The 26433-nt window shown below is 32.4% G+C and overlaps 2 protein-coding genes across 3 annotated transcripts in view; one reads left to right on the plus strand and one right to left on the minus strand.

Annotated features, from left to right (window-relative positions):
• Nucleotides 1-26433, plus strand: part of LOC129952097 (cGMP-dependent protein kinase, isozyme 2 forms cD4/T1/T3A/T3B) — a 112828-nt gene continuing 86395 nt past the window's right edge. The window contains exon 1 of one of the 2 annotated variants that reach the window (XM_056064526.1): nucleotides 1-1025. The gene's annotated coding sequence lies outside the window, so the exon portion shown is untranslated. Of the gene's footprint in view, nucleotides 1026-20585; nucleotides 20808-26433 lie in introns of those variants that run through there. The other variant, XM_056064527.1, reaches the window with a different exon arrangement.
• Nucleotides 15291-15614, minus strand: LOC129950841 (protein GVQW3-like). Its single transcript, XM_056062760.1, has one exon. The coding sequence runs from the start codon at nucleotides 15612-15614 to the stop codon at nucleotides 15291-15293; it is 324 nt and encodes a 107-aa protein (XP_055918735.1).

Genomic DNA, 26433 nt, shown 5'->3' on the forward strand with positions numbered 1-26433 from the left:
ACACGATCACCGCGAGGTGGCTCCACGTATAAAACGTAACTACATAATTTGACCCCTGTTTTATTTATTTTATTTTTAATTTGCAAAATAAGATTTGTTTTGTTGGTTTTTTAAATTAAATTATTTACCGTTAAATTATCCTGATACTCCAAAAGTAATTCGAAAGTGTGTTGAACTTCTAAAGGTATACGGGTTGGCTTTTTTATTATTTGGCTTTGTGACTTTTCCACGAGGTATTCAAGACGCAAAGACGAACGAACAATCGGATTAGATTAACGAGCTCTTAAGTGATTTTATTAAATTGAAGCGAGACGAGGACGACCCCACCGCTCGCCTGCGCTCCCCCAAAAATCTCAGAACGGCACAACGCACCGAGTTCGTGTTCTGGGAAGAATTCATTGAATAAGTATTTCGTCTAAATAGTTCGGCTCGAGTCCGGTCGACGTCGTCGTCGGTTGTAACGTCGCAATCGTCATCGTAGTCTTTGAGTTGGTCGTCCCTTGTCCATTCTACGTTCGTTGGCTGTCTTGCTTCCTCGCTTGCATTCTTTCTAATTTTGTGCTTCCTGTGCTGCTGCATACGATTATCTGTTTTGTGTTCGCATTCATTACGGTGCGGTGCGGTGTAGTGCGGTGGTGAAAAGTGAGGAAGGCGGGTGCCCGGTGCTGTGCACACTGCACAGCCCGCACGTTTAGCTCGGCAGCGGCCATCACTGTCAGTCGGCTGACCGGTATAGGTGATAACTAGTTCCATATTAATTTTTCCTATATGCACTGAAAACGCGACGCGGCGCGAGTTGCATTAGAAGCGTCTACGCTTGAGATCAACTTGTTTTCAAATTTTGTGTTTTGTGTGTGCTAGAAAATTCCCACCGCTAGAGTGCGCTTTCACTTTCGCGCAATAACAACTAAAAACACCGTTGCTGATTGTATTACGGCACCAGGAGTGATCGAGCAGAGGCAGTGCTGCCAGATTGGATTATAATTTTGTTTATCATTTACTTGGACCATTGAACTAACAAAAATGTAAGCAAAATATTTTGGTTCTATCTCAAGTTAAGACAAAAATAAAAATTCCACTGTTTTGATATCTTCTTTTTATTGTTTTTAATTTTATTTTTATTGCGGTGTTGTATCTTTTTGTGGTTGTCTTATTGTTGTTGCTTTTGTTTCGATTTCGACAATTGGCTGCGATCTGTGCTGTGGCTGTTTTTTGTTGTTGTTGTTGTTATTGTGTTTTTGTATTTACTCAAAGCAGGCAGGCAGGCGAGGCAACCCCAACCCAAGTCCCAACCACTTGTTTTCTATTTTTGGAATATTGATCTCTCTTCGGAGAAGAAACGTGTTCCTATCGCCTCCGCGTCGCGTCTTCTTAAAAATAAACAGTAGAGTCGTTTCGTGTTAAGTTATGTAAAAAAATATTTTGTTTGTGAGTTTTCTAACACGAAATTTAGTTTATCAAACTGCGTAGGTTTATTTGGAAACATTTTTGTTTATTTTCTAGAGTTTTTGTTTGACGAATCTTTATAGGTCACTAACCGTATACATTTGGTTATGTTGAATCGACTTTTTAAATTTTTATAGAAATTGATGATGTTTAACTTAAAGTTTTAAATTTACGTTTGGTTTTTATTGCAAAAACAACAATTTTAGGAATCATTCGTATTGAGTCCATTTTTTCCCTCAACTAAATTTATAATGCTTAAAAATGAAGGCAAGTAACTGGCCAGGCTTTGCTGAAGAATTCGTTTTCATTTTAACCCTAATATGTACAAATACGACGTTAAACTGTAATTAAAGTAGTATGTAAGTATTTTAGACTTACATATTTTTTGATATCTACGAGTATAATATAATATCTATAAGTCGGGTTTTCCTTCCTGACGCTATAACTCCATAACGCACGAACCGATTTCCAAGGTTTTGCATTCGTTGGAAAGGTCTCGGGCTTCGTGAGGTTTATAGTAGACACAATTCAGGAAAAATTTAAACAGAAAAGCGGTGTACTCCGTTTAGCTTCCCATAGAAAGCTATTGTAAAAGTTCCGATTGGTGGAGTTAAACATTTTTAAATTTTTCGACGTTTCAAGGGTCCTATGTTCTAAAGCTTATTTACTTAGTTGTGCATTAAGCAGTGCATTTGGAAAATGGACAAAGAGTTTACTTCACTGAGACTAATGCTGCACAACGAGTTGAGAGATCACCATCGACAATATTGACTAACTTCTTTGCAATGTGTGAAGCAGATCAATTCACAGCGAACCTAATGTACTTTGAAATGCCCAACTATTACACTTGGAATTAATCAACAAAGAAATTCCAACGTTGCAAACAAGGAACCCCAGTTCCAGATTGGCCACAGGTGTTTTCCACTGATACACTAGGTCGCATGTACACTGTTCATCCTAGAAATGAGGAATGTTTTTATTTGCGACTGTTGTTGGTAAATGTACGAGGACCAAACTATTTGAAAACTGTCTATGGCCACTAATGCCAAACATATCGAGAAACACTTAACTTTACACTGAAGGATCTTCGACGAATTAACAACATCTTTGGCGGCTTGTTGATATGTTGGCAGGCGATTTCAGGCAGATGAATTGAATGCTTGCTTAAATGCATCACTTATGTGGAATACCGGACAACTATTATGGCTTACCACTAATATGAGAGTTCAACTTCAAAATGATCAAAGTACTGAACGATTTTCCAAACAATTGTTAGCTGTTGGATATGGAGAAGTGCCAGTTGATGCTACAACTGCACTAATTACTCTTACAAACGACTTTGGCCGATTTGTAGACTGTCAATTAGCTCTTATTGAAAATGTTTTCCCAAACATTAGTAAGAATTGTCAGATTTATGCTTGGTTGAGTCAACGAGCAATTTTCGCCGCAAAGAATAATGATGCACACGCACTGAAAATCGCTGGCGATTTGGTGACATACAAATCCGTTGATTCCATAACAAATCCTGATGACGTATTTAATTATTCAACAGAGTTTTTGAACTCTCTAGATTAACCAGGATTTCCACCACATAACTTGCAACTCAAAGTTGGTTTATTTATTATGATATTGCGTAATTTGAACCCATCGCGACTTTGCAACGGTACTCGACTTGCGGTGAAAAGACTTATTCCGAATTCGATTGAGGCAACCATTATTAACGGAAAGTACGCAGTTGAAAATGCATGTATTTCTCGAATACCAATTATGCCAACTTATCTTTCGTTTGACTTCAAACGATTAAAATTTCCGGTTCGCCTTGCGCTCGCAATGACAATTATCAAGTCGCAAGGCCAATCACTCTGCGTTTGCGAGATAAATTTATAAAATCATTGTTTTTCACATGGGCAGCTATAGATTGCGTGTTAATGAGCTGGTAAACCATCCGCTTTGTTTGTGTTAACGTTAGACCCTAAAACAAAAAATGTAGTTCACCAAAGAGCACTTCAATCAAACGGATAATTTGCGCACAAGTATTTCATTTCTTACTTAAAGAAGTTCAACTGAATTACACTTAATTTTTGTAATCGAAATGAATTCATTACTGTTGTGAAATGAAATAAATTTTTTCCTTTTCAAATATGAAACAAAAATTAATTTTTCTTCATCCTTTAATTCCCAAACGAAATGTTACAAAAAACTAAGCCATCTGGTGCCGAAACGGAGTTCGCCGGGTTTGCTAGTTATACTTAAAAAAATAAAATCAATTGTTCAAAAATTCATATCTGCAGTTTTCACAATATTACAAAACTTACACAAAATTTGGTAAGATTTTAAATGCCCATGGTGCACCTGAATAAGTCTAAACATTGAAAGTTCGTAGAAAAAAAAAGCAAACAACCCTTAACCTGGAGACCGGTTTGTAAATCGTTCTTATAAGCTAAGGTTTTTGACATAGAACCGAACTGGTGTCAGTCAAAGCAAACATATACCGAAAGGAAAATTCTTTATAATCTACTTCTCTAAAAGAATTTGTCTGTGTCTTAAACGTCGCACAAATATAATGAAACTTCGTGTTTCTAAAACATTTGATATTTCAAAACTTAAAAGCTGAAAAAACGCAATTTAAATGTTTATAGTAGAAATGGCAAAGAACTTGTAGGGTTTTAATTTGAGTAAGAAGCTAAAAATGCTTTAAATAACCCAAATTATATATTTTATAATTTTCTATGACTTTAAACAAATTGTTTTCAGAGTTAGCTCAATCGTTTAAAACTTTGCATCATCGTCAAAATTATGAAACACTGGATTTATTACTTTTGAATTTTAACTTTATTCGTGCAGTCCATTTGTCATTTTCTATGTGATATAATTTTTAATACAGAGGAGGTACCGATGAATTATTGTTATTGACGGTAAATTTATGGTAGACATGTTTTGTTTTCTAATTAGTTTGGATTGAAAACTATGCACTTTAAATAGAATAAGTTCGTATAAGTTTTTGATCTGAATCTGAAGTTTAGGTGTTTCTTGCAAGTTCCTTGCTATTCAAAAAAACACACGTACTTACAATATTAAGCATTTAGTAATGGCTCTATATAACTTTTCTTTAATACTGAGGATTTGTATCGGTTGCAAATCATGTTCCTTTATCATGCTTTTCCTTTACAGTGAAAATGTATTTAAATAATTTAATATTCAGTTCGAGTTCCAGAGTGTTCAAAGTTCCAATGAATTGTTTTTAATATTCGTAAACCTTAGTTAAGGAGTTGGTTTCAATATGCAACCATGAACTAAGTATTTTTAACACTATTATCTACTTTTTTTAATTAACTAGTCAGGTTAGCTTAGTTTAGGTTAAAGTGGCTGTGATACCACATGAATCTTTCTCCTGAGCTCAATGAAACCAGTTTAAATCCTTTAACTTGTTTGTATTGAAAACATTTATCATGATGACTTTGAAGTTAATGGTATTTTCTAAAAACAAATCATCAAATTTATCTCCAAACCTTTAAATTGTTTCACCTAATAAACACCTTACTTCATGTCATAAAAGAACGACATCTACTCCACTGTGTCAAGCTTACGATTCAAACAGAGAACAAAACAGTACATTTGGCTCGATCTGTACACTGTACAGTGGTAGCCTTTAAAAAGGGAAAATAAGTGGTTGCCCATGTGGACGGACTTGCACGAGTTGTGGAAATGCTTGTTGTTTATGGCGGTTTTCTATTTTCGTGTGAGGCCGTTGTTTTTTTATTTTCATCAGCATTAAAACTGCTTACCGATGGCTGGATGGATAAATCTGATGTGAATTATTTTATTAGCGAGCGATAAAATATTATAACTTTGGTTGTTTCCATCATAAGCGCTCTTTTCTGATGATGTAATTCAGCCTTACCGCGATCACATCGTGCCCGCTTCAGCGCCCGCACCACCACCGCATAGTCTCGTATCGCTCTTCCAAATGTAAAGCGATGTAAGCCAAAAGTGTTATTGGAACGATCTTTTTTTTTTTGTTTATTTGATTTTAATTCGATGTAAACAAACATTTAAAATATTTATTCCAAAGCATTGTTGGAGTAGAATTAACTTTTAGTTTCGAGACAAAATGTCAGTGCATCATCGTCAAAAGACTGCATGCGGCTTTTATTATTATGTTAAATTCTATTTACTTACTCATTAAATTTTTGTTTTTCTAAATAAAATAGAGAAAAAGTGAATAAATATTTAATCTTAAAATAGGCGTGGAAATAATTATCACATCATTTTCGATGACAATCGTTGTGTGAATTGAAATGTTTAAACTTTATGCCTGAATGAGTTTCTTTTGACTTTGAGAAAGTATTGTGTGTAGTGTATTATTTTTATAGCAATAGCGCAGGCAATTTGTTGTTAATGTTGCTAACTTTTGAGTACTTATCACTTATTCAATACTTAAGTGTGACCTATTAATTTAGTTTTAGGATAAATTGATGCTTTTGAGACAAGCTCATAGTTAAGAAAACTAAATCTGTAAATATGATATAAGATAGGTTTTGAGTTTGACAGCTGTCAAACGTATTTTTTCACATCACTTTAAAAATCAAATACACTCGATCTACAAATTTGAAGGACTTTTCAATATAGAACTTTCTATCATGACACTATTTTGTGTTAAATTAAAACAATAAGAAAAAGTAATTAAGATTGGAAAACCTTGTTAACTTAATATTATAGAATTTTATTATATTTACATTTGTTTTATGTAATAAAATAAAACTTTGTTCCATTCAAATACAAGTGTGCAAAAGAATGCCGGCAATTTAAATGTAAATATGAAGGAAATGTATTACATGATTAGAACAACAGAAAAACAATTTCTAACAAGAGTAATTAATATTATTACTCGACTTCCATATCTGTTATGGAAGCAATCAACAACTCATTACGTTAAATAAAATGCATATTTACTTGTTTATAAATCATATTGTCAAGCTGAATGTTTTAGTTTCGAGAACAAACCAACTAAAAAGTTTGATAAGAATGTTCACAATATAATAAATAATTCAAAGCCCTAAAGTATTTAATTATAGAGGTTTAGTTAATATTAATCCAAACTGATTATTTTAAGAAGGTTAATTGGGTAAATAAAATTTTGCAATATTTTTCAGAAATGAATGAAGGTTGTAGTTTTACTTCAAATGTTATTTTAACCTGAAAATTATTTTCATAAAATGTGTGGATACTTTTTTCAGTTGTAAATTTTACTGGAGACAGTTAAAAATTCTGATGATTTGTATAAAGTATTTTTGGAACATGGTAGTTTTAGTAAGTAAAACAAGAAAGAATTATTGTTGGAAAGAAAGTTGTGTTTTGCCTTAATTTGGTACATAATTTCAAAGCATTTATTTTTGAAAATGTGATTATTTCCGTTTGTCCGCCAAGGCTAAGAGTTTGTACAGGCTTTAAGGGACCAGTTATAGCTATCATTGAATTTAACCCGAAATATTTTTGACTTTGTTCCCTTTTGATTGGAAATGAATATTATTTACTGATAAATTGGAAATCACTTAAATCACTCTATTTTCCCGACGGAAATTAATTATCCGGAACAGCTGATTCTTTTATATAAAAGAAGGAAAGATATCGTTCCACTAATTTGTGTTTCAATTTCACACAATTCCAATGATATGTTTCTGTGAAAAAATTCTCGGTGGACAGACATTTTTGATGTCCTGTTAATGACCTGTCAAAACATTTCAAGTTATTGGTTTCAATTATGAAAACCTATGATAGCTATAGTTGGCAACTAATAGTAGCTAGAATGTTGGCTGCCAAAAGTTTCCAAAGTTGCTTGCTTGTTACCATAATTCAACGCCTAGAAATAGCCCCGTAAAAAGTAAGAAATAAATAAAGTTGTCATTAAATTGATTTTTCAATTAATTCATTGCTAAACGTCTTTTATGATAAGTTCCGCCATCTTGCTGAAGCTGAATTTCGTTTCATTAATAAACGCAATTTTTCCAACGATGTACTCTTTGAACTTCGTGAATGGATTAAGTTTGTTTAAAGTAAAGTCCACACATATGATGCATTGCAAAAGCTCACTGAACAGAAATGTCATCCCAGCTTAACATTCTCAACTGTCAAAAGTACAGGCAACAACCATCTAAGATTCTCTTGTCACTAAAACAACACCCTTTTTGTTTATATTCTTAAGGTGTGTCCACACTTTTCAGGAAATGTTTATCTTTTTCTAAAATTCGTTACAAATGTGTTTGCAATGTTTCTTAAGGTGCATCCAGACCAAGGAAACATTTTTGAAACAAAATGTTTCAGAAATAGACGAAAAACTTTCAGAAATGTTTCTCAATTGTTTTTTGATCTGGAAATATTTCTGGCATGTTTATGTTTATTTGTTTCCCAAGCATTTACGTAGGTAGAAAGTGGGTTAAATTAATAATTTTTTTCACGAAAACTTATAAAATAAAAAGCCGATAATATGTCTGAATTTTCCGAAAATATAAATTTTGAAAAAGATGAGCCACAAACAAAATTCTTCTCTACTTCTTTAACAGTCAATTTTTATCCACAAAACTGAATAAATAAATGGAAAACATTTCGAACATTTTTCTAGAACCGTCCACACCATAATAATAATTAATAATTAAGAAACGTTTTTTAAACAGTGTTTCTCGAAATCTTTCTTTCGTCTAAACGAACCTTCAAATAGAATTTCTATTTATACTTATTTTGTTTTAAATAATGGAAGTTGTTTGTTGATAGACGTTACTGGAAAGATCTGAGGTTATCTTAATCCACCACAGTCTTCACAAAAACCAATTCCAATTTAATATTATCAGCTACATAATTTTAAGCAGAAGAAATGTTGCAAAGTTTCATTACATTTAACAGGAAAAAGTGCAAAAATTAAAACAGTTCCAGTCGTCATTCCTTAAAAACTTACTTACTTACTTACTTAAGGTGGCGCTACAGTTCGGGCGGACCTGGGCCTCAACCAACAAGCGTCTCCAGCCAGCTCGGTACCTAGCTAGCTGTCTCCAGTTTCGCACGCCAAGTTGGTTGAGGTCCTCTCCCACCTGGGTGCTCAACCTGAGTCGCGGTCTTCCTCTACTGCGCCGTCCCTCGGGATTGGATTCGAAGACCTTCCGGGCTGGAGCGTTGATGTACATGCGCTCTACATGACCTAGCCATCTAAGCCGTTGGACTTTAATTCTGCTAACTAGGTCAGTGTCGCTGTACAGCCCGTACAGTTCGTCGTTATATCTTCTCCTCCATTCTCCATCTATGCGTACGGGACCAAAAATCACCCGAAGAATTTTTCTCTCGAAGCATCCTAAGACGCTCTCATCTTTCTTTGACAGGGTCCAGGCCTCAGCGCCATAAATGAGTGTCTTATAGATGGTGATTATACATGCTCGCAAGAGGACTTTACTTCTCAATTGCCTTCTAAGTCCAAAGAAGCAGCGATTTGCAAGAGTTATTCTTCGTTTGATTTCACCGCTGGTGTCGTTGTCTGTATTAATAGCGGTGCCTAGGTAGACAAAGTCCTTAACTACCTCAAAGTTATAGCTGTCCATGGTGACGTTTTGTTCAAGACGTCGTTGTTTAGTTTCCTTTTTTGATGACAGCATATACTTGGTCTTGCCCTCATTGACAACTAAACCCATCTTCTTCGCTTCCGGCGCAATGCTCAAAAACGCTCCACTGACATCACGCTTTAATCTTCCAATTATGTCAATATCATCTGCGTATCCGAGCAATTGGATGGACCTTTGGAAGATTGTGCCTCTAGTGTTGATCGTTGAGTTTCGCACAATTCTTTCCAGAACGATGTTGAAGAAGTCGCATGACAGTGCATCGCCTTGTCTAAAACCTTTTTTGACATCAAATGCATCGGTAAGATCTTTTCCGACCTTGATAGAGCAGCGTGCATTCTCCATCGTCATTCTGCACAAACGGATAAGTTTGACAGGGATGCCAAAACTAGACGCGGCTTTAAAATCGATAAAGAGATGGTGGGTATCGATTTGAAGCTTCTGGGTTTTTCCAACATCTGCCTTAGTGTGAATATTTGGTCGATAGTGGACTTTCCTGGTCTGAAGCCAATAATTAGTGATACATAGATCTTTGTACCCAAACAATATCATAGAGAAATTTGATTGTACAAAGAGTTTTGAAAAACAGAAAGACTTGACCTTGATTATATCAAAAGTTTTGTTTTAAAAAGGTGATAATGATTTTATTTCAACTACATTTTTATTAAACGTAAGACTACTTCATGAAAAATTCAAAAATAAGTATTTCCTTTGTTTAAATTTTGCATGATCATACTAAAAAAATGTGTAAAGCCTTAAATTTGTTTTTCTTGCGAATACTTAAGAGCTTAAAGTCGCTTATGCTTCTAAGCAGAGTGGTTAAAGTTTTCAATAACATTTTTCTTTATTCTAAAAAATATATGTGTATTTTCAAAGAAACGTATAAGTCAAAGTCAAATTGTTGCAAATGTAATCACTTTAATCTTGAATTAAATTTAAACTTAATAATATATATTATCGAAATAACAATTTCCTCGACATTGGTAAACAGCCTTGATCTATAATCATTTCCACAACACTCGTTTAAAAAATTTCCTCTAGGTATTTGTATTAATTTCCCTGACCCATGCGAACAAGTACGTGCGATCTAAATAGTTGATTTTTGTTTTCTTTTTGTATTGAAATATTTTTTAATTGTTTCTCATTTTATTGCTAACGAACCATATTTGCAATTTCCAACTCTAAAGTCCACCAAAAACTACCACTACTGTAGGCATATACAAAGTGCACTGGTGTTATTTATCAATTTTTGTGTTGCAATAAAAAAACCTAATTGAAAAGAATATAAGCAACAAATGCAATGCAAATTATGCAGTCACTTGACATGACAGCGGCGTGACTCGATGCCACGGTAGATATGTAATAATGCATATTATAGACACACCACAAATTATACAAGAAGCCATTAATAATTTAAAAATGTAAACAGATACACCTCAAATTATAACAAGTCTAACACCACGATTACATCAAATTAATGAGGGAAGTTAAAATATTCCAGAAATCATTCAAAACCAATATCACCGATAGTGTGGAGGGGGGCTTAGAGAGATTTTTGCAAATGGCGCAATGACACATGACACTTGTGATCCATGGCCAAATGACATACCCTATAAGTTGCTCTAAATACTGGGGGGTTTCAATCTTAATATGGGTTTGAAACGAGAAAAAAGCAAATTCCTGTCGAGTCTTATCTCCGAAATTGTGAGCAAATGCTAATTGAAAATCAGGCTTGTTCTTATCAAAACGAAACCTTCAAATGGAAAATAGCAAAGCATAAACAAATGTACTACTTTCAAGATATGTGCGGGCTGTCGGCACTTAACGTCTATGAGGTGCCATACAAAGAGGGCTTTGAAATGATTAAAAAAAAAAGAGCAAGCTGATACTCGAAATAAAACAACTACTTGTTGATAAGGGTGCTATTTTTGGAGACAAGCTTTCCCTGATGAAATTTCGATAACAGATCGACTTATCTCCAGCAAGATAAAGTTATATAGGGGCGAGCTGTGAAATGAAGATAAGGATTTAAATAAGCGAACGGTTTAAAAATGGGGGACTTCGACTACAGAGAGATACCTTTTTTCAATCTTAAGACACGTTATCTCGCAAAAGCGTCAAACGCGTTCAATCTTCATCATCGTCGTCATCATCATAACCGATCTGATTCAATATCGAAAAACCAGTTTTGATCTGCGGCCTCCGCTCCGGTATAGAAATTCCGATTGCCTGTCATTTTTTTTTGATCGCGTGTCACGTCACACTTTGTAGTCCGTTGGCGATAAGTCTTGAGTTTTTGTTTTTTTTTTCTGCCAACTCCAAGACTGCCATTTGGAGGCTTCTGGTGGTGGTGATTTTTGAGTTCGAATTCTTTCGATTCTAAATTCAGGTGGCCTCATGTCAGTCCACATATAGTTCACAATAAACAAAGTAAAAGAAACCACTTCTATAATTTTTGTTGTTGCCAATTTCAAGGAGCACACAAAGCAAATAATAATAAATAAATATAAGTCAATTGCAGTTAAAGCAGAGCAGCCATTGTTTGCCCGTTGCGAGTTTAAAGTAGAGAGGTATATAGACGGGACACCAGCAAACAGCATGGTTATAATTTATATGGAATTCTATTTTTAACCAAACAAAACAAACATATAAACGCCATCGCCATCATCCACTCTGGTATCAGGGTTGCCATGTCTTAAAAAATGATTTTAGCCCAAAATAGGAGCTTAAAAGAAGCTAAATTAAAAAAATCAAACAGAAAACAAAACTAAATGTACGTTAATTAGAAAAGAAGATGTATACAATTTGACGTATTCAGTTGTTGAAAAGCCGTCTTCAAAAACTATTACATCCTGTTTAGAATTACAGTGGTAGAAAAGGTCTTGTTCCTGGCAATTTAATTGTACTTTTTCGATGGAGTTTGATGGCTTTAACTCAAATCCTACTTTAAAATAAATTTTTCATGTCAATATTTTGTAAATTTAACTTTTTAAAGTTCAAAAAAAGGCTTTTTATGGGAATGGTTTCCCAAAATTGTAATCCTTTTTTTCAATATTCAGTTTTTTCAGTTGCTAGATCTTAACGGTCTTAGATATTAAAATCTTATGAAACGCTGAACCATTTAAAATAGAACCGTTTTTAACAGAGAAATTCAAATATTTGAAAATAATGTTTGCTTTTGTAACGTATCCGTGGTTTAAATTAGGCTACCACAATAGATCTTCGAAATACGTACATACATTAAAAAAATTTAAAAACATTTCTAAAAACGGGTACTTTTAAAAATTTGAGCACGAATCTAGTTGAAGTTATTTTTTTTATTTTCATCACTGAAAATTAACTTCAAAACGTATTTTTTAAAGCTATGAAAACATTAAGGTCAACGTTTCTGAGAACATCATACAGAGTCAAAGGAAGATATGTAACTTATGATAACTTCTATTAAGGTTTATTTTATTTATCCAGCTTAATACAAGCTATTACTTAACATAACTTAACCTAACACTAACTTTTTTTTTAAGTTCTTGTTATCAGTTTTCAACATTAATTCAAAAAAGATCTTTAATGTACAAGAACTAACAATTTTGATTTCATTAGACTTAAAATTAAAAGGGAATAGGAATTCGGACTCAAAAAGGGATTTTTAAATGTTAAAATCGAAGACTACCATAGCAGCGTTGCAGTGACGACGAATTCTGGACATTGGTTCAAAGTGCCCGTAATTAGTGTGGTGATGAGGGATATAGAAAAGGGAGACCGATCGCAGATTTCGAGTGTTGGTGTTAAGATGAATATCACTCAGGAGTGCCGGGGAATCTATATTGCCCATTAATAATTGGTGAGCAAATAATATATCGGAGTTTTTGCGTCAGATATATAAGGGCTGCAAACCTATCAGTTTTTTTCGATAGGTATAAGGAGGCAAGTTGGATGTTTCATCCCAGGGGAGGCCACGTAAGGCAAATCGAACGAAACGACTTTGAACATTTTCCATTCTGGGTGAATGGTTTTCATAAAAGGAAGACCATACTTGGCATGCATATTCAAGATGAGGACGGACTGGGGAAATGTAAAGGGCTTTAGTTACACAGGGTTTGGAAAATCCTTTTGACCATCTCTTAATAAAAATGAGAGATCTATTAGCTTTATTGATAATTTGGTCAAAATGGGAATGGAAATTCAGGTGTTTGTCACACATAGTACCAAGACTCTATAAGTTCTATTCGCAAGATAGGAGCTTATCCAGTTAATAAATATAGATGGAAAGCCTAGGGATGTTTTATCAAAGGCTTTGCTGTAATCAATGTATACAACATCAACTTCTTTGCCATTCAACGTGGCCTTGAATAACCATTTTGTTTGTCTTAAACATTTTGAACAAGTCATATTTAAAATCTTTGTTTATGGGATCGAAACGAAACTTAATTTTGCCAAGCAGTGCCATCGTCGCAGTGGTTCTCGTTTTCAGATCAAAGTTTTCAAAGCATTTTTTGAGTTAACTGTTTTGTAGGTACTAAAATATGAGTTATTTTAGAAAACAAAGTCATTCGGTAGAGTTTTTCCATCTAAAAACACATAATTTATTTGAATAAGCTCAAAAACCTTCCAAAATTAGATTTGGGCTATTTATAGCCAAAATTTGTATTGAACCTATCAATCTGAAATTGTTGTTAGGAATTTCCGAAACAAGATTTTTAATTTCCCATTAAAAGCCCAATTTGGCAAGCCTGTCATTCAGAGTCAGAGAATTCAGAATTAAGAATCAGAATTCCGACCGAAACAGCAGAGTCCGGAGCAAGAGAACAAACAAAATTGTAAAAAAAACAACAAAAAAAACTATAAAAATAATAAACACAATCATGAGCAAGGAGAATGTAAAAAAAAAATTAGGTTTTTATTCAGTTTTGTTTTCTTCTTTTATTTTTTAATATCAATTGTGCAATCAGAATACACCGTGAACTGAACTTTACGATGACGAGGAGCATTAATGGCACAAATTGAAAATCAGTTTTTATATGTATGAGTGTGGTTTTAAGTTGTGTGAGAATTGAGAGCGAAATAGAGAAAGAGAGAGAATTTATAAATTTAAAGTTTTTCAATTCGTTCTCATTTTAAGCAATTAAGTTCGCTCTTAAAGTTTCACATGCTCTGTATTGGTGCATTTTGAATGTTAAATTACTCTTGTTATTAGTTAAAGGCACTTAAATGATATTTTATATGAATGCACACTTCTTAAATTTACTTTGATTAAGATAAAGAACAAGTTTAAAAGTATTTGCTTAAGTAATGACTATTTTGGAAAATCTCAATTTATGGCGATATTTTTACTAACAAAATGTGGAAAAATAAATAAAAATGATTTGTTTTGAAAATGTTTCTTTAACTTAATAAATAAAATTATTTTACATTCTTACTTTTAAATTATTTTTGAGAGTCTACGATTTGGTCCACATTAATAACTTCTATCACTTTAAAATCTTAGTAACTTCAAAAAGTATGTTAACATTAATTTTAGATAAAGCTGTGTTTTTTTTCAAGATATTTGGGGAGTCAAGTATATTTAAGGTGACATTTTTGGTAAAACTGTCGATCGATTTGTTTTTAATTTTATCGAAAGTTAACAAATTATATCCTATATAGGATAAACTAAGTTTTTATACAGAATTTTTATTTGTTTAGAAGCTATTTAAGTGATGAATAAATTTCTGACAATTTTCAGTTTAGGTTTCTTAGATTTTGTAAAACTGACAGTATGTTTTTTTTTTTAAATCCCATCATTTTAACAACGAAATCTTGTAAACCACAACCTAGAAAGCAAACATCTAGAACTACGAGGTGTGGCAAATAAGTTCCGGGAATTTGTCAATAAAAAACAAGAAAATGAAATTTTAGGAACAATTTTACTATCGACCTTCACAATAATCTCCCTTTAACCTTACACAATAATTCCAACGTTTCTCAAATGATTGGAAGCACCCTTGGTAGTCCTCCGAAGTTAGCCCGTTTTGCACCACGGTTAGAGTTTCTTAGACCTTCTGTACGCCGCCATGATGCGTTTCCTTGAGGTGCGACTTCATCTTGGGGAATAGAAAAAAGTCGCAGAAAGAAAAATGGGGGCTATAGGTGTGTGAGGTAACGTTGGGATGTCTTTTTTTGCCAACAACTCTTGCACAACGAACGAGAATGGGTAAGAACCTTAGGAACCACCTTTGCGCAGATCTTTCGCATGTTCAAATTCTCTTGTTACATCTTCCTAACCGTTTCTTTGTGATGTTTAACTCCTAAGACAATGCACGAATGCTTAAACGAACGGTCAGACGTGATTAACATGCGGAAACTATCAACATTAGCGTCGGTACGAAAGGTGACGGGAGATCCTTCACGTGGATCGTCTTCCACCGATTCACGCCCTTTCTTGAACGGCTTTGCCCATTCAAACACATGCATTTTTGACATGTTATGGTCTTCATAGACAACCTGCAATTTTCGGAGGATTTCCGAGGGTTCTTCGCCAGATTTCACTAAAAATTGAATCACAACACGCAGCTTGTAATGTACGTCACACATTTTCAATACGCCACTAAACAAGTTACTTGGAAAAAATACACATAAGACACAAATCAAACGTGCTATATACTTCAACATTGAACTCTAACTAAAAGGAAAATCCCCCTTCTTAGACAGATGCAAAAGTGTTGCCACTTTAAAAATTATAACTAAATTCCCGGATCTTAACCGTCAAACCTCGTATAATACAAAAATTGAGAATTGAAAATGCTTCAAAAAAAAAAAAATATAAAACAAGTGTCGAAATACAAAAATTTAGAAAAAATTAAATCTCGAATTTTAAAAAATAAGGTCTAAAAATAGAAGGTAAGCATTTGCTCAAGATTTAATACATTCATTCTAGATTTCTGCATTTGTACTCGTTATTATTAAATTTTTACAAGATGTCGCGACAATTATAATAGTTTTTGAATGTTATTGAACGTATAGAGGCATGTAGTCTCTTTACCAAGACACAAACTATTGAGAATATTTCAATTCATAAAGCTTTCAATTTTGAAAAATGGATTTACAAAAACTAAATACGTTCTACGAAATACAAGCCCATGGCTTTTAATTGATTTGCTGTCGATTCGTGGCATATAAGACGTTTGAATTGAAAAGCCTTTACATTTTTATTGAAATTTTTAGCTCAGGAGTTATTGTATTTGAAAAAAAAAGTCAGAACAGTAAGAAAACTATGAACAGCCTTCCCTGCGTCTCTAGTTTGTAGTTTTGTTTGCTGTGATTGTTATGGATTAAATTTTTAGATATAGTTTTGTTCAGCTTAAAAATAGTCTTTTTGGACTTCCTAAATTTTATACTGTCTTTGACTTGTGTCAAATTCTTTAAAAAAAAAGTAAAAACTAAATTTCGAGTTGACAGTTTTTCCAAAGGTTTTTCTAGAGACTTTAAATATTCGACATTTTTGTTCATTCGGAATTTTAAGACTCTTTTCGAGATTCAAGTCATTCGAGGTTCTTGTCGTTCATTTCATCACTTGTCAAAAAACGTTATTCCTCGTTGCATAAAAGTATTTAGGACGTAATCTAATTTGTTGCTATTTTATGGCCTACCACCTTTTCTAATCATTGTTAATAATTCTATTGCAACAACAGATAAATGGATAAATCAATAGAAAAATAATGACAAATAGGCTTAAACGGACTTAAAAGTTTAAGAAATTGCAACGAACTTATAATTTTAATTCAATACAAAAAATTTTGTATTCATTTTGAAGATTGTTAAAAAAATATATTTTTAAAAATTAAAGAAATTGTTATTGTTTTAACAATTGAACTGAAAAATAAAAGCTTATTTTTAGAATAACTATAGACTTTCGAGGCCTAAGAGAGTTTTCGAAAACCATTTAACGATATCCACAGTGACAGCTTAAGAAAGTTTTCAAGACTTATATATACACTATACTGAAACCAAAAGTTCTGTTTCATTTGACAATTTTCTGTTATCAAGCAGTGACATGGGAATTTCGCAGAATATTAATAACAAAAAACTATATAAGCAAAAATTTCAAAATTCCCGATTTGACAAATCTTAAAACAGAGGAGAAATAGTTTTGAAAAAATAGATACGGGACAAAAGAGGAAGGTGTGACGTAGTTAGTCCCTTAGAGACTTTGTTATCTTTGTATCTTACAATATTTGTTTTTACGATTCTATTTTTCAATTTAGTCATACAGGCCTATTTTGCTTTTCATGGGAGGGAATTTTACTTGAATTTTCACTAATCATTATTCTACTATTCGTTCGAATTGAATCAGTGTATGTCGGTAACGTCGGTAATAGTGTGCGGTATTTTTCTATTCACGTGAAAGCATTCATTCTATACAATTCCTATCCGCATATAACATTCCTTTTATGACTAGTTTGTTAATTTTTGTAAGCAAAATGTAAGTGAGAACTAATTTATTATTAAATTTCGAATGTTTCTTTTATAAATAAAAGAGTATTAAAATTTTTAGGTGAAGGAAGACACTTTTTAATATTTCCCCGAAGCTCTTTGTTTGGGGATTCCCATCCTTCAATTGAAATAAAAAATCCAATACTGCCCATTTCCAAAAATTACACAAATTGTTTTGTTCAAGTGGATTGATTAAACTTAATTTTTTTATGAATCAAAACAATTTTTCCAACATTCCCAAGATTTTTACATGAACAGCTGTTTATTTGAATGTCAAATTGGTTTGGGATAATGTAGTTCACCCGATGGATAGCAGAATGCAAAATTGCAAAGGCAGTGTCAAAGAAAATCGAATGGGTGAATAGGGCCGATAAGCAAAACGACATTAGACAGATGGGTACCACCTAAATGTGCGATAAGTCGAAATAATAGAAATTTCAAGTTGTTGTTTTTTTATTTTTGTGTTAACGATAAGTTTATCTCTAATTTTGACACAAAATAGTTTTTAGGGAGCGTAAAAACATTAAAAGCTATCAATGTCATAATATGTTTTGTTTTTGTGTCTTCTTTTATATTTTTATCAAAAATATTGGAAAACATAAACAAGTTAACATATATCTAATCTATTTTAATATGATTTTGATATAGAAATTGTTATTGTTCATTCAGGGTCTTAATAAAATTAACAAAAAATCTAACCTTGAGATTTGAGCGCTAAAAGATAAAATAGAAAAACGTAAACAAATTGTAAGCTGTCTGGTGGTTGTTTTTATTTTGTTCTACATAATATATTGCAGTGGAAATGTTTTTGAGGAAGGTGGAAACTTTTTGAAGCTTTTTATTGTTTGTTTACAATTTTTCTTTTTAATATTAATCAAGTTGTTTTGACTCCTCTGTATTTTTATGTTGGTCAATTTGATTGATGCCGGAATTGTACCTCAGGTGAAATTACAGGATTACTGAAAACGAGTTTAAAAATTGAAAAACTAAAGTTTTTTGGTTGTATCCATGTTCGATGTCATGATCTTATACCTCATAGTGAGTTGGAATGGTCCTGTAGGACGATTTTATAATTTCTCACTTAAAGTTAACAATACTAATTAGTTTGCTTTAAAGTAGAAACATGAACCATTTGAATTCGAAAATACACAATTTCTGAAAAAGTTTATTTTAAGCTAATTTTGTTAAGAACTTAATTTAATTAAAACATTTGGGGGTTAGATTCTTCTATTTTCTCTGAATTTTTATAGTTCTATTATTAGTTTTAGAATCTGAGTTTTTAAATGATTTTAGTTGTTTAAGGAGGTTCTAAAACCCCTGTGTTAATGTTTTAAACAAAGTGAAAGTATCAGCTTTTGTGACATTTCATCTAAGAGTCAATTTTCGGAAATGATAAAAATGGTTGGTTAATCATTCAAAAATTAGTTTTGACGAATTTATATTTTTTGATATTATTAACTACATTTAAGTCATTTTTCTTAAGTAGTAGAAACTAAAATCAAAGTAATAAATATGTTGCCTGTAATTTTGTATTAGTAAAACCAGAATAAATACTAAAATTTTAAATATATGTATGTAATTTTTCCCAATAATCAATATGTATCTAAAATATGTTTCAAAAATTCGTTTTTGATACACATTCCTTCCGCTTTTATGTCAAAACAAATGAATTTTAAACCTTACGCCAAGTACAGTTGATTGCCAATACTGTCCGATCTGTCATCTGAGGTGCAGTATTGCTAGAAAAGTCACTGTTAGATGGAGTTATAAAAAAATGTGACATTTGCATATGTAACAATTCTTCAGCTATAACGAAAAATCGAATCAGCAATGACAGTTACCTACATTTTTGACACTTTTGGCACAAAATCTGCACACCATGTGAACAGACAATTAGTCACTGGAAGTTATTTAGCTGTCAACAAATTGTCATTTTCTGTCATAGACTAATCTGTCAATATTTTTAGATCTGACGTGTGCTTAGGAAATGTTACAAACTCAGGCACACACTTTTTCACCGTGTTTCATAATTTAACGTCGATTCCATTCTTTTGAACAAAATCAAATTTCAAAAACCGTATTAATCTAAAATATCACATCTTTGAATTACCTCAATAAAAACTTGGCTTGTGACTTTTTTAAATCAACAGACTTTTTTTGTAATTTAATTATGGCCTTTATTGTTCGATTCGATAAAATCTTTCCTCCCAATCAACTAAGCTAACCACTCATAAAATTATTTAATCTAATTTGTCTTGAATTATCAAATCTAATACCATTTTCATTTCTACAATGAATCACTCTTCTACTGTGCTACTGTTTTGAGATTTAATTATTTTGTTTTCTATTTTATTTTTTGCTAAATGCTCATAAAAATACAACAAAAATAGTATTTAGCTCTTTTAAAAAACAATAACAAAAAAACACCAACAAAAAATGAGTAAAAAGCTATAACCCGATAAAAATGCACCTGATGAATTCTGCTGAATAAAGAGAACAATGTTTTTGAGCTTTAAGCTGTTTTTTTTTTTTTAAGAGTGTTATTGAAATTTTGAAAAAGGCTTTCTTATCTTTCTCATAGAAGCTTTTATAGCTACTTGTTACATGAAATGGAATTTTTTAGTTTATGAGTTTGTTTTGTTTTTGAAAACTAACTTATCATCGTCTCGGATCTTTCAGCAGTTATGGAAAAATATCATGTTATGATTCAAAATTCCATTCTATCAACTTTTCTTTCGACCCCTGAAACATTGTTATGTTTTCAAGTTTTGATGGTTCGGTTCGAACTTGATACAACAGCCCTTTTCCCCCTCTTCCTCATCCTCAGAGCCAACAAGAAAAAGACCAATTAAGCAAACCAACAGCAGCCGGTACCGGCAAACATATGTTCCGCAGCGCGTCGCACGCTCTGAAGCATGGTGCTCCTCTATAATAGGGTGGTTTGTATGGCAAGACAAGTTGTAGTATTAGCTGGTTTTGGTCGTGGAACTGGTATAATAGCTGTTGATGATCTGACTGGGGCGAAAACCGTTTCTGTAGTTGGCAATCCGTTTAGTGTATCTTAAGCATTCTTCAAGTTCGGTTCGTTTTTTCGTATCAAAGGAAGAAGAAACTTAAAGCGGTTCGGTTTGTCAGAACGCCTTTCGTCTAAACCTTTATCTCGGTTATAGAAAAACCTTCCAAGACTTTTATCCTCTCGTTTGTCTTTTGTCCTTAATTGTTGATTCCTTCACTTATAGTGACTAAGTAGCAGTGACAGCCTTAGAGCATCAAGGCTCGAAAGTAGTAACCGAGGTAATAATAATTACTGTCATAATTAGTTATGGCTCTTCGTCAACTTACCCCTTTGCGATCTCGATCTCATCATCAATTCCCTATAAAATATTCAAAAGACTGCTCGTGATACCAACCGTGAGTTGAGTTGAGTTGAGCTGAGCTGAGCAAACTCTTTGTTTATCGTGAGTCTGATGCTATGTGTGACAAATAAGACCACGAGAATTTGTGTGTCATGTGATACCGCATTCAAATATTTACAGATCATCAGCTAATTGATCTGTTTTGGTCGGGTTCCGTCCTATAAATCATCATTGTTATAAATTAACTGTTCGATAACTTCGGGGTGCAATATAGTGGAAAGTGTTTTGTAAACTTTGTGGTCAATTATTATTCCTTAAGGGAAAATAATAAAGAAGTGATTTTTATTAATTGTTTTGTTTTATTGTTCCAATAAATAAATAAAGAGGGGGACATTCTTAAAAATATATACTCATCGTCATCGTTAGCGTCGAGCCGATCGTTGACAACGGACGCGACGGTAAAATTATCGTCAAGTGAGACGCCTTTAGCGCCGCCATTAGCTGCAATAAGTATTTGGTGATTGTGTGATATCTAAACTTCCACCTGCTGCGTCCACAGATATCTATACATATACCTCAACTCAACTCTCGAAATGAAACTTGATAAGAACAAAAATAACTTAAAGATATCGATTTCTTATTATTTTATGCAATTAAAGTATTGATAACGTCAAATGCTTTAAGCATTTTTATTTGTTTTTGACGCTAACGCTGCTAACGCACGCAGAAAATAGAAAATAGATTTCCGGCTCTCTTTTGGCTAAAGGTGGTTTTGGTATAAAAGTTGTAGAGACTGTAGGACCGATAGTGATATGTTAAATAGGGTGATTGATGATTGTGCTGCATCGAACTAAAAACAGCGTTGTGCTATTTGCTTTATCATTTAATATTAATTGATGATGTAGTGTTAGAATGATTGATTAATTAGCAACGTCTACTCATATGCTTAGTTATCTGTTCTGGTTTGAGTCTTTTGTTTTGTTTTTGCAAAATGGACATTAAAATGTGTTTATGATTAAAATTTTGATATTTTGCAATTGATTTGAAGAAATTAAATGAGAATTTTTCCAGAGAATTTGCTTCAAGCTTTTTTCACTATAATTCGAATGGAAATATAAATAATGAAGTTGATTGTTTTGGTTATTTTCTTGTTGAACAAAGATTACAATTGTTAAAAATTTAAGCCTTTCTAGTCGCAGTTATTTTCATGTAAAATTGTTGAGTAGCTCTTTTTTGCTGACCTGAATGTGTTACGTTTTCCTCTCGGTCTTTTACTTGTTAAATTTTTGAACATTCTATAACAATCTCTTGCATCTATATAAGGAGGAAATTGATTTATTCCTAAGAAATATTTTATTCTTGGTTTTTTTTTTGAATTTGAAAACTTGAAAAATAAATTCCATAAAGCCATATGAAATCTTATGGTATACGCAGACCAGGCTAAAGACCGCAAAGTATAGGTATACAAATGGTTCGTGGTATGTATCTGGAGTGATATTGAGAAGGTTGACGTTTTGGTTATTGACCATTTGTGGAATTAACAAAATTCAATTGTAATTCATTTGATTGGAGTTTTCTTGACGAAGTAACCACCAATGTGAATATCAATAAAACCAATTAAAAAAATTACAGAAATAAACAAAAATAGCAATGATGTTTTTTTGGGAGCTAGTTTTAATTTAGACTTTGGACGAAAAAGGTTTCAAAGTGTCGTGTTGCTGTTTTTAATTTGAAAAATACATTCCACTAAAAACATAAACTAAAATTTTTAGGAAAAGTACCAAAAAAAAAATACAAGAAACTTGTGTTCGTGTTTAATTTATTTAAAAAAGAAAAAAAAATCGATAAAGACCTTATTTCGAAAGATCTGCATTTTGAAATTTACACGAATGCTAAAGGATTTTTAATTTCGCATTTGAAGTTGAACTTAGTTTTCATGGAAAATATATTTAAACAAGTTCAAAACAAGTAAATGCACTTTTAAGAAAATTTCATGTTGTTTTTTTTTTTTTAATATAGCAATTTAAAAAAATTGAAAAATTTAGATCATCCGCAATATTTCTCGAACTGGTAACGTTATCCTCTTCAAATGTAAAACACCTTGTGACGTCGTACATAATTGATAATTGCACAGTCAATTCTACACTGCACGTAAAAATGATAAGGACAAGCCGAACTTTGTAAATTTTGATATTTATTATAAGATATAAAAAAAAAACAAATGTTACATTTATTAAATTAGTAACAAAGTAATACAAATATTTTTTTCTTTTTTAAATTGAAGCATTTTCAATAGTTTTAAATTATTTTTTAAATTTAATCAGAAAGAAATAATGATAAGACCAAATTTCATATTTGTGTACAAGTATCTTGTCAAATCAACATTCAATACTTGGTGCTTGATCCCTTGCCGTTAATTACATCCTGAATACGTCTTGGCATTGAATTGATCAATGACCTTATTCGATTAATGCCGATTTTTGCGCATTCGTCTTTGATGGCTTTCTTGAAGTCTTTAACGGTTTCAAATTGGCGTCCATTTTTAAATACGTTCCGTGATAAGATTTCCCAAACGTACTCAATGTGATTTAAATCCTGGCTGCAGGCTGGCCAGTCTAATAATGGGATATTTCGGGCTTTAGTAAACTTGGATACATGGATAGACGCGTTATTCTGTTAAAAAATATATTCTGTACCAAAAAGTTCATAGCCAAGATTTGTGACTTTCCAAGGCAGCTAATGGCACCCCAAACCATTAACGTGCCTCCTCCAAAATTGCGAGCATGCCTCTGCTGCCTTTCAGCTCTGTTATCATGCCAATATTTCCGCCAGCCGTCTGGGCTATCTAAATTAAATTTGTTCTCGTCAGAAAAAACCACTTTACACCATTCTTCGTCCCAGAATTGATACTTCTCTGCAAAACACAATCTGTTCGCCTTGTGACGTGATGTAAGTTTTGGTTTCTGGATTCTTTTAACGTATTTAAGAGTTGTGTTTGAGGATACAATTTGTTGCTTTCGACTTGTTGACACATTAAGATTTAAAATGCTTACAATTTGAGATGGACTTGTCGATTTATTAACAGCGAGACGTCTAATTTTACGAGTATCTCTAGGTGTCAATTTTGGTTTCCTACCTGTACTTCGCTTAATTTTCTCGCAGATTTCAGTAGTTGCTATAACGGTTTTACTTCTTTGAAGAATAGCTCCGATTTACCTTGTTGTTTTCCCGTGTTTTGTCTGTAAACAGCTGCACGCCCTCGCTCTTCTATCTATGAACAACGTTTTTTGTCCTCATCATTATTTCGTAGAGTGTATTTTTGTTTCTGGATGTTTGGTATGATTTTCTTGTTGCTTACTAATTATGAACGACTTTTTTATAAAAAAGTTTGTTTTTATAGCTAGGAGTTTAATATTATGGTTTTATAAGAAACCCTATTTTTTCAAAGATATTTTTAAATAAAACAAAATCTTAAAACTATTCCAAATATTCAATATTTTTTTAATTGTATTTTATGAATAGATTGACTTTCTCTGATAAGACCCCAAGTATAGTCTCACATCATTCTTTCGGTATATTAACTCTGATTTCGATGTTCAAAATCCAAAATATCTTGGTAAAAACGCTAGCTTTTCTTTTTCCACATTGTCTTTGGATTCTCCCAAGTTAGCATATGGCATACGTACTTTTAGAGACTTTCTACAGCCTATTTCATAATAGTTCTTGAACATTACTTCATATACGCTCCTTGTAGTTTTTAGCGCTGTTGTTGCCAAGAAAACTTTAAACTACAGACTTAAAGCTGCCCCAGGAATGCCGTTCTTGAGTATTGAGGAGCTCTGATAATTCGGTGATGGCCATAATTTTCTTTATTTGTGGACAGGCTTTCACTTTGATCTGGGATAGTTTTGAAAAAAAAAAAGAAATATGGAAAAATATGTAAAAGTTTCGGAATCTTATCGAAGAAGCATCAATACATTTCTAGTCTAAGCTAAAGAAAGAACTATGTAGGTTGACAACACATTATATTTATTTATCGTTGTAAGATGTGCAGAAACAAACTTTGAAAGAAAAAAAAAGATGCCTGCCAAAAATTAAATTTTTACTCCAATATTTTGTGATCATGTAAAAATGTGAAATTGCCTTAAAACTTATGTTTTCCCTTTAAATCTCTTAAAAATATCAGTTCTTATTTTCGTATGAAATAATTTAAAACTTACAAACAATACTACTAAAAATTGGTGATTATTGATTTTCGTAAATATTTACATAGTTAATTGTGTTAGAAAAAAATCCAATGAATATATGAAGTTTTTACAAAAATAGTACCAAGAGTTCTTGATTTAATACTTTTTAAAGTTTTTTAAATGACAATATTTGGCTTACAAAAACTACCATTTGCAATTTTTGTTGGAGCACCAATTTGAAGTTATCTGCCTCTATTTCTCAAATTGGCACCGGCCATGAAGACATTCATGTCTTTAAATTTTCTTTTGTAATTTTAGTTAATACCTGTTGTACTGCTATTGACAATTTACAAAATACGCTCTAAATCATGAATATCGTAGAAAGTGTAATAATTAAGGGTACTTTTCAGAAAGTGTAGTTCTTCACCAAAATTCTGCCTTATCGAAAATTTTCAAAAGTGCACAACTAATTATTTTGATTGTATAACAATTAATCTACTACATTTTCCATAATGTCGAAAAAATTGTGAACTTTCCATATTTCAAAATGCCTTTTTTGTAATATACTTACAGGCGCTCAAGGGGTTATTAATACTCTTAACATTTTAAAGTTTAAACACAGTGTTAGAACCTTAGAAAAATAGGGAAGGATTTAAGACTAGATACCTGTGCACTAAAGATTTTTGGTCTTAAGGTTTTGAATATCCAAATGAGAGGGAAAAACAGAGTGGAATAAAGCAATCCACATTCTTGAAGTGCTATTAAAAAAAGAATCTCTATACTTGATAGTACGTTCAAAATTGAGGTCAAGGATAAATGATAAGAATTATTTCAAGTGCGGTTATGAATTATTTGAAGGGGGAGGTGGAATTGCAACTTGACTAATTTGAAAGAACATTCTTTGTACAAATTTCGGTAAAACAACTTGTTGTCGAGTGATGATGATGGTTATAGTTCTATTGCATTCCTATCAATTTCAAGGCTCTTTTTTGGATTCTATCTTGAGTCTAGTTATGGTTACAAGATATTTCCAATGAAATGTTTCTCAGCAAACGGTCTCTAGTAAAATTCAATAGTATCAAAAAATCAAAACAAAATATAAAAAATTCCACAGTAAATACATAGACTGTTCTCCTCTCATATTTGCTTATTACTTTTTGAATAGACTTTTTCATAACAAAAACTTTTTTTTTTTTCAAAACAAAAACTGCCGATTATCTCGATAGCTCCCACAGTCACAATTTTTTTTTCAATGACAAAATTCTTAGATATAAAAAACAACAATAATTGTCCCACGTTTTTAGGTATTTTTCAGATATTCTTTTGTTCTTAAATCTGAAAGAATTTAGTTTGTGAAAAACAAACTATACCTACTCA

Source organism: Eupeodes corollae, chromosome 3 (genome assembly GCF_945859685.1).
Source record: "Eupeodes corollae chromosome 3, idEupCoro1.1, whole genome shotgun sequence".
Classification (NCBI taxonomy): domain Eukaryota; kingdom Metazoa; phylum Arthropoda; class Insecta; order Diptera; family Syrphidae; genus Eupeodes; species Eupeodes corollae.